General features: G+C 34.7%; 1 protein-coding gene across 2 annotated transcripts in view; it reads right to left on the bottom strand.

Moving 5' to 3' along the window:
- Positions 1–819: 819 nt before the first annotated feature.
- Parp8 (poly(ADP-ribose) polymerase family member 8) overlaps positions 820–12,646 on the bottom strand; it is a 143,616-nt gene continuing 131,789 nt past the window's right edge. For both annotated transcript variants that reach the window (XM_074077508.1, XM_074077509.1), the window contains one exon: positions 820–5,343. In XM_074077508.1, the coding sequence (XP_073933609.1) occupies positions 5,241–5,343 (103 nt within the window). In that variant the 3' untranslated portion in view covers positions 820–5,240. The remainder of the gene's footprint in view (positions 5,344–12,646) is intronic.

The following is a 12,646-nucleotide window of genomic DNA, read 5'->3' on the forward strand; positions in this document are numbered from 1 at the left end:
ATACCATGATGGTATTTTCCTCACTTTATGAGGTACATGATTTGTTTCTTCCCCAAGCAGTGCATTTGCCTTTTCCACTTAGCAGCACTAGCCTCGTGCTATTTTTGAGTTATTTCCAAACTGGCCTAATTTTCTCAAACAGAATGAAGGTTCCTTAAGGGCAGCACAAATTTAACACTGCCTGGTCCTTACACTGACTGCAAGATGCCTACTAGATTTGTAACATGAACTTTTAGGCTCCCTGACATCAACTCTACAAAACAGCAGCGTTCTGTTTAAAATTTCTCAACTATAAATGTATTCTGAGCAAAAAAAAAAAAAATCTTATGAAAATATAAACTTAGCTCCTCATAAATATTTACTTTTACTGTGTTTAGAGAACCATATTTATTTATGGACGAATGTCTTACTCAGTTAATGAGATGTTATTTTGTAAAAAACTGGTGCTTTAAAAATCATTTCCCAATTACTAATCAGGTTAGAAATACTTAGAAAATTTGGTACAGTTCCACTGAAATGCTCGTTTTGATATTATGCCCATACCTTGTAAACAAAAACATACAAAATATACTATACTTCTTGACAGGATTTGAAATTAAAATGGCACCCTCATTGACCAATTAAACCTATTCCAAGTATATGGGGAATACCGGTGAGAGCTTCTTCTTCCACCACCACCCCACCTTATTAAAAAAAAATTTTAAATGAAAAGGAAAACATCATCTTTAGAGTTTGTTGAGACCTTCCAGGAGCAAAATTCGTCAAAAAGAATACCTAGGTTCTCCCCAACTCTTCAAAATAGTGCCCACATATACCATATTTGTTGAACAAATTCAGATTTATTGAAAGTAAACATTTACATTGGCTACAATGTTAGAACTATTACAAAGCTGGATAAAAGAGGCTTAAGTAGCAATAGAAAGCAAGTCAATAAAAAGTGAATAGAGAAAATATCTGGCCTTAGTGATCTCTTGGCAGTATTTACATTATGTACATATTGTTAAATATTTATAATAACTCTAAGGCACCAAAGGCTAAATAGCAGGTTGCAATACTATTTTGTGCACAAAAGTCAACAAATTTATTGTAAAGAGGTTGTGTAGTTAAAGAAACATAGGCATATCTTAATGTTTACATAAAGGAATGGCTGCATTTTTTGAAATCTCAAATGATACATTAAATACTGGGCAGGTTGAAGAAATTATTTTTAGAACATTAAATTATATTGACTATGTTAAATAAGCACTATTTTTATGGACTTGCTGGTAAATGTGTATTGTATCTATTCTTTAACACAGCTTTTTCACACTCATGGATATGTCTACAAACTACTTGAAATACTTCTGACCTACAAAAACCTATCCTATATTTCATAGTGTGTACAAAATCCCCAAGAAAAATTTTACTGGGTGATAATATACATGAAATCCATATAGATTTCAATATACATGAAATCCATATAGAATCTAACCAAAATTAAGCAGGCATTAAATGCCAGAATACTTGAATATTCAGTCTGCCATTCTGGCATAGCAGTTAGGTTTTTTAAACCCTTTAACTCTTTACAGTGGGCAACTGTTTGTGGCTTTAGGAGAATAGACATAAAATTGGCCCATGTAGAAAACCAACTTTAAAATGAATTAATTTCAAATTATGCCACTTGAAACCCTTTCAAATGACTCATTGGGTATTAACCATGTCAATCACTAGTGACAAAATATTCATGTTCCTGTCATGACAGAGTTAAGAAGCAGCTGACAATATCAGCATGGTCATCTCTAACAGTTGAATTATTTGATGATTACTTCTTGTAAAAGTTTATTTGTTCCTTATACTGGAAACCCAATTACCTTGACAAGCAGTCTCTCATTAGTTTTGAGGTAGTGTTATAATGAAGAATTCAGCAGGATAATAGGACATCATAATGTTTGTTAAATAGGCTTCAAATGTCACCATGGAATCCATATTTATTTAGACGATAGATGGTACATAGTTGAATGGCTTTTCATGACATTAAATTACTATCTGATGAAATTTATCCATACTCTTTAACACAGAAGATCAATTTTTCCTGAAAACTTTCTGAAACGCCATATCCTAAGACAAGTATTGGTTTTAAAAATATTATTACAGAAAATACAGCTTAAACTCTTTTGGTGATACAAATTATAAGTTTCACAAATTTGCCAATTAAAGGTTTTCTTTCTTTAAGCAAAGGAGAAGAAAATTGAGGAATTTCTTCTGTAAATTCTTAAAATTTTCAATGAGAAGCATCCACAGCAGCTTGGGTTCATTTTTTACACAACATAGTATATGGCAGTAACTTTAAGGATGTGTTGCTCTTAAAATCAAAAATCCAATCCAACATTTGAATGAGATTTACTAGGCAACAAAAATAAAATTCATTGCAACATAGTGCACTTGAAGGCACACCAAAAGTGCCTTACCATCAAGCATTCTTACTGTTTTCTCTTCTGAAACATTCAATCATTTTCTTCTTTTTTATACAGACAAAGAGAACAAATTATTCTTAGTGAAACATTTACAAAAATCAGCAATGCAAAAAAAAGTAGGACTAATAAATTAAGGGTCCTCTTTCCCTACTTCATAAGTGAAAATAAATGACTGCCTTTGTTCACTGGGTTAATATCTAGTAGCAATGGCTACAGAATTAATAACACCTATTATAAAACACCGGTGAAAAGATTTCCAGTGGATATTGAAAGACAATACAATAACAAGTGTTTGGAATCATCAAATAAGTCAAGAGACAGTATCTTAATAGGATGACTGAATCAAGGCATGATGATAGTGGTTAAAACTGAATTTTAAGGACCTACTCATATTTTAGAAGTATGATATTTACTTACTAACTAATGGTACTAATAGAAATTAGATTCTGTAGAAATAAAGATAAGCATCTTTATTAATATATCATCGTATTCTCAACTTCAAAAAGTTCAAAAAAAAAAAGATTGGCTCGTCTAAGACTATCTGCTTACAAAAGCTTTTACATTATTTTTGGAAACAAATTCTGTCATTATATGTTGTAATACAACTCAATTAGTGATCATTACAAGGTATTTTATTTAATCATCAAAAAAAATGTCTATTGCTTTGTTATATTTAATGGGCACTAACCTAACAGCTACTTTCCTTTCTCAGATAGGTACATGTACATTTTCCTTAAATTGGCAGTAGAAGTTTTTATATGTTATGCCAGTTGTTCCTCCTCTAAATAATCTCCTTTGTCTCTAAGTTACTCTTCCAGGTCAGTCTAGGACTATATTCCCTACAGATCACTGAAATCAAAATGTCATAATTGACTAGGTTAGTGGCTTTTCAATTAGGCTGGGAGTTTCTGGAAGTTACCTCAGCCATCCTAGTGGCCTGAGGAGTGGGGTTCTAACACTGTTCACTCTCAGATCCTGGTATTGTATCTTCTTATTTATGGCATGTACAGAATGTCCCAGACAATTAAAAAAATTTTTGCTGCCTAAATAGTTTTCTAAAGCATAGTCACAATGATTTATGAAACTTGGGGAGTCTTGGTGGATGAAGCAAGGGATACTCTTGTCCCACATAAAGTCTAACAATCACTGGCCAAAGAACACAAAATTGGCCTTGACATGTTAACATTATTCTTCAGTCTGGTCCTGAGTTAGAGGCTCAAGTCAAAATGAAACCAATGTTTTAAGTAGATACTAACAAAATGATTAGTATCTCAACCTCTTCAAGTCTATTTTTTGCAGAATAAGTGGCATATCACTTATTTACAGTATAAGAAAAACGAATGATTAGTAAATACTTCCTAAACTGCAACCCTTGACATTATGTATGACCTTTTTTCTCGCTCGTTATGCCAGACAAAGAAATAAACACAGAAATGATCACATTATACTTGCAAATGACTATACACTTGTAGTCATTTTCTTTCTACATAAATTAAAATCAGATATGAGCCTCGACTCAGGGTTTGAACGGTGGCAGACTCACTAATTAAACTGCTTTCACAAATGGCCTGAATCCAAAGACATCCATCATGTAGGAAAACAAACACTATCAGTTAAAAACTTGGAATGAATACAAAACTCTAGGACCCAAAGAAACAGAAATGCTTTTGATTAGCTTGTGACTCTTAAAAGGGAAATGCTGAGAGCTGGTGTTACTGTTCTCTATCAACTTATTTGTGTTCTTTTAATATAAAAGAAACTTCAAAGTTTGTCTTCTTTCTCAATATGAAAAAAATAAGCAGAGGTATTAGATGAAAAAATATATAAATGCTGGTGTGGTATAAATGAACCTTTAAAATGTTCTATTTTAGGAAATAAAAAGCATATATTGTTTCTTTCAATTCTGAGACTTTTCTTCTAAACACAAGATCATCAAATAAAGATTTAGTCCACCAGGGGCATAGCTATGTTCCCCTTAAATGAGTTAAATTTTAATAAATGGAACCTTTCAATAAACCAAACGAAAAACTATCTAAAAACATGTTTTGTGATAAATCATGGTAAATTTGGCTGTTTTGATTTATGTCCAGATTTACTACTTACGGAATAACCTTCTTTTTATGGGATGATAGAATGGTGCAGCTATGACATCTCTGCTGTCCAAAAACACATGTATGAACACACACACATGGGCAAAACACATCCTGATGCATGAATCTACAGAGACATATATTACATAATTTTTGGCAAAGCACTGCTTTTAGGACCTAATTTTTTTTAAGTAAGGAAAAACAGGAAAACAGGAAATATCCCTCCCACAACATTTGAATGTTCATACCACTAATCCTATAGCACATTAGAATGTGCAGATACCACACATCCTACACAGTATCTGATAGATTTGAAAGCCATTATAAAATGTTCTCAAGTGTATTTCATTAACTTAAAATGTCAGTATATAATACCAAATGTCCAATTAAAGAATTTAATATAAAAATATCAGCACAATGCCATGTTTTCAATCTGTTTATTGTGTATGCAACCCAGATGCCACTTTAGTTGCTGTTTTAATTTTATTACTAGAGTCCATAACCCTACAATCGATAAGACTTATACCACTTTAGGTATTTACTGAGATACTTAGAAATACTAAGAAAAAAAAATCAGTATTCAAAGGATTAATTTTGTTTATATAATAACAATAAATTATTTTATCATCTTCTTCTGTTCAAAATCCAGCTTTGAACCCGAGGAAGGCTTTCAAATCATGTTAATTATGGTGATCCTTTAACCAGTAGCAGTTTGGTTACCGATTACTCGGAGGATCTCTTTGTGAATGCCCCCTTCCTGTGTATTGATATTTGCATCCCCGACTTGGCCGTCTTCATAGCTAAAACAGAAAACACAGAAACACAAAACGTTTAAGAAAAGATGGCAGCATTTTAAATGGTTTCAAAATGGTATTTTATACCTAAAACGCAGCCTAAGGGAATTAAAAGCAAAGGATAGTTATTTTTCAGTCATACTTTGTGAAGTGTTTTGTGACTAAACACAGAAGCACCTGCTATTCTACTCCTTGCCTTACTTTATTCTCTTTCTTCCATTTTATTTATTTATTTATTTATTTGATGGTGCTGCGTTTGAATTTAGGGCTTCATGCTTGCTAGCCAAGCACTCACACTAACACTTGAGCCATGCACCCAGCCCTTTTTCTTTAGTTATTTTTCAGATATAGTCGCATGCTTATTGCCTAGAACCAGCCTTGGATCATCCTTCTACCGATGCTTTCCACATATCTGGGATTACAGACATGAATCACGACACCTGGTTTGTTCTTTGAGATAAGCATTGCCGTGGTTGGTCTCAAAGTACAGTCCTGCTACCTTTACTTCCCAAATAGCTGAGATTAAGATGTGAGCCACCACACCTGGCCTCTTAACTTTAACTGTCTCTCTGCCACCTAAAACTTTGCCTGAATTGCAGGAAAACACCCAGTGTCTCTGGCATTGTAAGCATTTCCCATAACAGTTGCTCTGAGGTCAACTGCAGAAGAATATACCAACTCCAGCTTTATGTTTCTGAGGTTCTGTCTTCTTCACCCCATTTCTACTTCACCCATTTACTGCTTTTCTCACTGGTGACATTCACTTCACTTTCTATCACCATTTCTTTGCCATGCCCACCTTCTAGTTATTATTCAGCTACAGTCAGTGTTGCATCTTTTCCTTATCATGTGATAGTTGTTCTATTTTGTCTGCAACATAGTCAGTACTTCAGGTAAGAATACAAGCCTACTAATTTTAGCCAAGCAGTAAATACAAGGTCCTGACATTAAAGGACAGCAAATGCTAAGTTCTTTAGAAAGAAATAATTACATTTTAGATGTAATTATTACACTTTAGGTAATTCATTTCCTCAAATTAACTTACTTTGCAGTAAGAATTTCCAAAGAATAAATTTTCGAACTTGCCTGATAATATTCAGAGTGAAATAGGTGATGAATTAATTTTATTGCATGAAAATGGCTTCAAGAAGGACGCTTTCAAGAAGTGGTAATTACTTCAAAATAGGTAACAAGAGGCATAAGAACAGTGTCTCAAAGATTAATGCACACCACTGTCTTTTCCTAGCCATACTTAAATTCTCCTGAGATAGCACAATGTAGCAAAATGAAACAAATGACATACAGCAATGAGAACTTAGGTCCTTACATAATCCATTGCTTAACCAACAAATCACAATTCCACTTGTACCAAGACTAGAGTTGGTTCAGGCTGTGATCAACTCAGTTAATTCTTACCATACAGGTTAGCTACCTAACTTACACTTAGCACATTTGTATCTGTCTATATTTCTCCCAAGTTGATTATAGTAAACATTACTGTAAGTTTTATGTTTCTGGCATCTGTGGTAAGCAGATCAATCAGGTGATTAGAGTAAATAGTCTGGAAAGAACTAGAAAATATGCTAAGTAAAATGACTGAGTTGTTTAAATTGAATCAGTTTGTGTCAGGTTATGAAAAGGTTTATTTTTATGGGCAAGTACGACATGTTGTTCTACTTTTTTGTATAAGTTCTGCTGACCTAGGGTAAAGCTAAGCCATCCATGTATCTGAACGGCGGCGGGGGGGGGGGGTGGTTAAAAGGCTTGAAGATGTTAATAGTGTTTCACCAAGACAATCGGAATATAAAAAAGAATGGGGCAGACACAAAGAAAACCATACTGCTAGAGAGATGGAATTGGCAGGTCTTAGGACTGCTTTCTAATTTCAGAAAATAGCCAATAAGTAACTTTACTTGAAACTTCCCAGTTTAGGTCTGCCCTATCTCTATTGCCATTTCAGTATATTCAACACACGTACCACATCCTATGTAATTTGAACAGATGTTGAATAAGACATACTTGGCTTAAATGAGCCACAGTCAACACACTACCATCTCTATTCTCTACAATTTAAAGTTGACCTGTGAATAAGATTTATCTGCAAACCACTATAACTTCCCATTTTTGTCTCAACTTACTGCAAATTTCCTTCTAGCCCTACTGCTAATTGAGGAGACATTATCTCCTCTGTCTGAAGCATGTAACAGATTTCACTGCTCGTTTTCTTGAAGCTACATTATCTCTTTCCTTAGCTAGCTTTTGACTACTAATTCTTAACTTCTTTGACTGCATATGCTTCCTCAGTCCCCCATCTCAATGATGGTTTTATATACAATTGATTCACTCTCCAGTTCTCTCTCTCAACTCAGTATCTGCCACCTCCCTCAATTCTGTCAGCTCTCCCATCACTAATATGCTAAGACCTAAAACTTTTTTCCATACCTTCAATCATTACATATTTCCCTAATATAACTCTCCTACAGACATCATGATATAGTATTTTCGAAACTCAACTTCTAATTTTGACCCTAACACTGCTCTTTTTCACCATATCTGTATCTTGTTTTGATGCATCACCAAAATCCTCAGCTGTTCTTTGCTCTTCCCTGCATCCAGTTATCATTGCTATCTTATTTTAATTTTCTTAATTATTTCCAATTATTTCTTCCCTCTACCTGATGCCCTTATCTTTGTTTAGGGCTTCATTATAATACATGAAAATGAGGGTTTTTCAAGTTGCAGGTTGTATGTTACTTGTGGGTTTTAAAAAAAGTTGTCCAAACTAGCATATTTTTATTTTTATTGTTGTGCTGAGTCAAGGGTACTTTGGGGCATCCACAAAAGTTCTTACAATATAACTAATTCATAATTGAATTTACCTCCTCCATCATTCTCCTGTATCCCCCCTTCACCCAGTCCTAGAATATTTCAACAGGTATCACTTTTCCATTTGCATACAAGTATACACAGTATTTAAACTATATTCACCCTCCCACACCCTTTCCCCAACTCTTCCCCCTCCCACTAGTATTAGCCTTTCCCCAACCCCCACGGCAGCACCTGTTCCAACCTCCTATTTTCCAATTTTGTAAAAACAAAAAAAGACATTTTGTTTGTTTAAGATAGCTATGCAGAGAGTTTCCTTGTGACATTTCCATGTACATATGTATTGTAACACGAATTGGTTCATCTTCTCTATTTTTCTCCTTTCTACTTCAGTCACCTTCATATGATGATTTCAACAGGCTTAAAAATTCTATATTCATTCTTTGTAGAGAATTAAAAAAAACTAGCATTTTAAATGATATTAGAATATAACAGAGAATATTGACTTCACTACAGATAAAAAGCATTATCTTTTTGAGAAAAGCTAACCTCAGACTGTTATAATAATTTTATAACTGATCCCTCTGTTTCTGTACTTACCCTCATGGTCCCTCCTAAAATACCTATTCTCTGTTATCTGGCTGAAGTGATATAAATGACCTCCACCCCTCACAGAGCAAAATCCAACTTCATTGTCAGTACCTGATCCTTCATATCCAACCCCACACTTCCTCCCAATCATGCCCTCTCACTTTCCCCTCACTCTTTATTTTCAATTAAATGTAAAGGCTTGCTATCTCCAAATATAATATGTTCACCGACATTTAAAAAGCATTAAAGGGTGGGGGGTAAAGGAGGTGAAGGGGTAGATCAGACCAAAGTAAAGTATACCCACAGTGAGAAGCCCTTTTGAACATCAACTTAAATATTATTGACAAAAACAAAACTATAAAATAGGTACAATGTGTGTGTGTATGGGGTGGTGAGGTATGGCCAGGTGAATGAAGGAAATTAAGGTGACTTCATATTCCTATATGAAATAGAACTAAGAAACCTCTTGCAGTTGCTTTAAGTAGAGCAGGGCGGGGGTTGAAGGGAAGAGACAATAGGGACAATGTAGAATTGTCACTATGATTCCCCCCAATATAAAAAATATATTTAAGGGCTGGAGGATTTGCTCAAGTGGTAGAGCACCTGCCTAGTAAGGGTTCAAACCCCTGAGTTCAAACCCCAGTACCACCAAAAAAAAAACTTTATTTAAAAAAAAAACATTAGAAAGCAATGAAAAAGCAATGAGCCTAATATAACAGGGAGAGGAGAGGGAACAGAGCAAAAGTGAGAACAAGCAAAGTAACAAGAGAGAGGGGGTAGAGGTAGGGACAAAAAGACAGAGACAGAGTTTGAAAATATTAAAGAAAATGCCTGTTATCTGGTAGCTATGAAACCCACAAAGAAACACAACATTTATGGATTTAAGAAAAAATTGTCCAAGACTCTCAAGTTCTTCAAATATGAAGGATGTATAATAAAAATCAAGGAAAAAGCAAAGTAGCATTTGATTTGGGCAACTCACAAAGCTTAAGAAGCAGGAGTTGCTAATGGCATAGGGTTAGCCATCTCCATAGTGCAAACCTAGGTTGTTACAGTAAAATGCCTTTATTTCCAGAAAGCAATAAAATTTTAAAAAGAAACAGAACAGGTTTGAAACCTACAGGGAAGTGATATACTTGACTGGTTTTCCAGTAGAAGGAAAAAGGAAAACATCTAAAAGAAGACAAAAATTATTAATATTCTCAAGAATACTAGAATTTTAATTAAAAAGTTCATAAGAAATCTGATATGACAAGGACATCATCTACTTCATAGTTCATATGTAATCTCTTCATTAAGTGAGATCATTCAGTCTTTTGCCATCACTTTCACTTCTGTGCGACTGCCATGCATGGCAGAATTTGAACTTCACAAGGGGAGGAGATAGAGTTATATAATTAAGTATAGGGCAAGGCAGCCCAAGAGATACAAGACAGTGAGAAAAATGCATAAAGACTGTTGACATTTTTGACTGGGAGGTAACAGAAGGCATGAGGGAAAAGATCATGGCTGAGTTCACTTTGCAAGATAGAGTGCTTTTCCCTAGTATGTGCACTCATGCTTGAGTTCACTTTGAAAAACAGGAGCTGGGAGTGTGACTCAGTGGTAAAGGGGGCTGCCAAAAACAAAACAAAAATGGAAAAAAAAATAAAAGAAAAATAGGTAACAGCCTCAACGGTGAGAAGGCATTTGTACGAGTGATTTTAGTAAGGTACAATGGGCACCACACTGTAAAATGCCAAGTTTTTAATTATTAATTATTTAATTTATTTATTATTTAATTATTAATTATTTAATTATTAATTATTGGCAGCAATGAATATTCAAAACCCCGTTTTAGGAAAGTTATCATGGTACAAATATTGTGATCTTAAAATTTTATATACATACAAACATAGGCTCTATAACAAAAGATTAACTGTAGTTAACTCTAAGTGGGGACAAAATGAGTGATTTTCTCCTTTTTTGCTTGTCTGCAATTTCTTAATATTGACTAGGTTTCATTAGTGTAAAAATAATGTTTAATAAGTCTGGAATTGAGTCATGAAGTTAGAAGCAGGGAGAACAAGAACAACTAGTAACCTTTTTATGTACGCTGGAGGGGCAACAATAGATTAATGAAAATAAAGCTACTAATGAGAAAATTGTAAAAAGAAAAACTTGGGGGCTGATGAATATGAGTAAAATTACAACTCAGGCTTCAAGTCTCGGATGTATGAAATTACTGCGTAGTTTGGAGAAGTTGAGAAGATGCTGAGGAGATTTAAATAATGGGTTCCATCTTGTTGATACTGACTTTAAGGTACTAGTAGGCTTTTTGAGAGCAAATAGTTATCGAGCAGTTATAATATGCACATTTCATTCACTCCTACCTACCTGTCAAGCACTATGCTAGGTACACAGAAACAAATGAGCCATACGTTCACTACCTCAAAGTAAATAAAACTGACTAATTCGACATGCTCAGGACATTGCACAGTTCACACAAAATGGAAGCACAAAGCAGTCAAGAGAAGTTTCTGAAAGCAGGGAAAAGCACAAGCTAAGTCTTGAAAAAGGAGTGGAAATTAGATAAATGGGCGTAAAAGGATGGAGAAGAAGACAGAATTCACACCTTGTAGAAAGTGTGAAATAAACGCAGGGTGTGAAGCTTAACATCTGGACTTAAGCAATGGTTCCCAAGAGTCTGGGGTCTGGATCCCCTTAACTTGACACTGCAGTGGCAATGAAGAGAGAGCAATGGGCTGAGAAGTGGGTCAGTCAGTAAAAGCACCTGGATTTTTATCTCACAGGTAATAAGCAGCTGCTAAAGAATTTTAAAGCAGGGTAGCCATATGGCAGCATAAATCTTGGAAAAGGATCTAGTTTGGAGCTAGAGATACCAGTTTATTATATAGAGGGAATAAAGCAAAGTTCCTTAATCATTCTGATGTCACTGACAAGGAAATGACTTTACAGAGCAATGATCATGTTTAGTCTTCTCACTTTGTAAACTGAATGTTTTTTATCTTTTGAAAATGCATGATTAAAGGTAACTCTCATTTAACTTATTGGCCATCATAAAACATCTTATTTTATAAATTTTTCTTGTATCCTCCTCTTTAGGTACATTTCAAACTTTCTTTTGACCTCAATAAAACCACATATGATCCAAATTATTTTTTGTTTTTATTCATCCATTAACGATTTACTGATATGCATTAGGTGCTGTGCAATGCGCTGAGAGAGTGGGGCACAAAAAGACAAGGGAAAGAGTCTTTGCTTTAAGAATTTACAGCTTTGTGTGAAGTGAGCAGGTTGAATTTGTAAGCGGAAGTTCTGCTATGAGCTATAGGAACACCAAGAAAAAAATTACCTTCATCAAAGTCATAAAAGAGGAATTTTGAACTATGCCTTAAATGATAAAAAGACGTTTCAGATAGGAAATCCTGAAATGACCTTAACACTATGACCTGCTTGACTAAGGACCTGAACTTGCTCAGTCCTATTGTCTGCAGATTAAATGTTTTATGTCATCATTCCTGTTCTTAAATTTCTGAACTTTCCAAAATGTTCTGAGAAAATTTAATGGTCAAAATATGGAAACAATACATTGACAGATCTACCTGCTCTAATCCAAGGAAAAGCACTGAATCAGTATGCTGTCACAGGAACTGAGCAGGCTCTCTATCCTCGTGGCTCTGACTTTTCCTTGGTCCCCAGACAGCTTCAGGACTGGACACTACTACTCACTGTGAATGGTGGAAGGGAGTAGGCTGAGGAGCCCGAGGAGCCCAAGCTACACTTATTTTGCCACCTGGCCAAATCATCAATTACCTTTTTTTGAATTTTATTATTTTACCCCAATTATGAAAAATACCAGTTGTAAGTTTTCATCTCTAGGTCTAAGACC

Source organism: Castor canadensis, chromosome 6 (genome assembly GCF_047511655.1).
Source record: "Castor canadensis chromosome 6, mCasCan1.hap1v2, whole genome shotgun sequence".
NCBI classification, from domain to species: domain Eukaryota; kingdom Metazoa; phylum Chordata; class Mammalia; order Rodentia; family Castoridae; genus Castor; species Castor canadensis.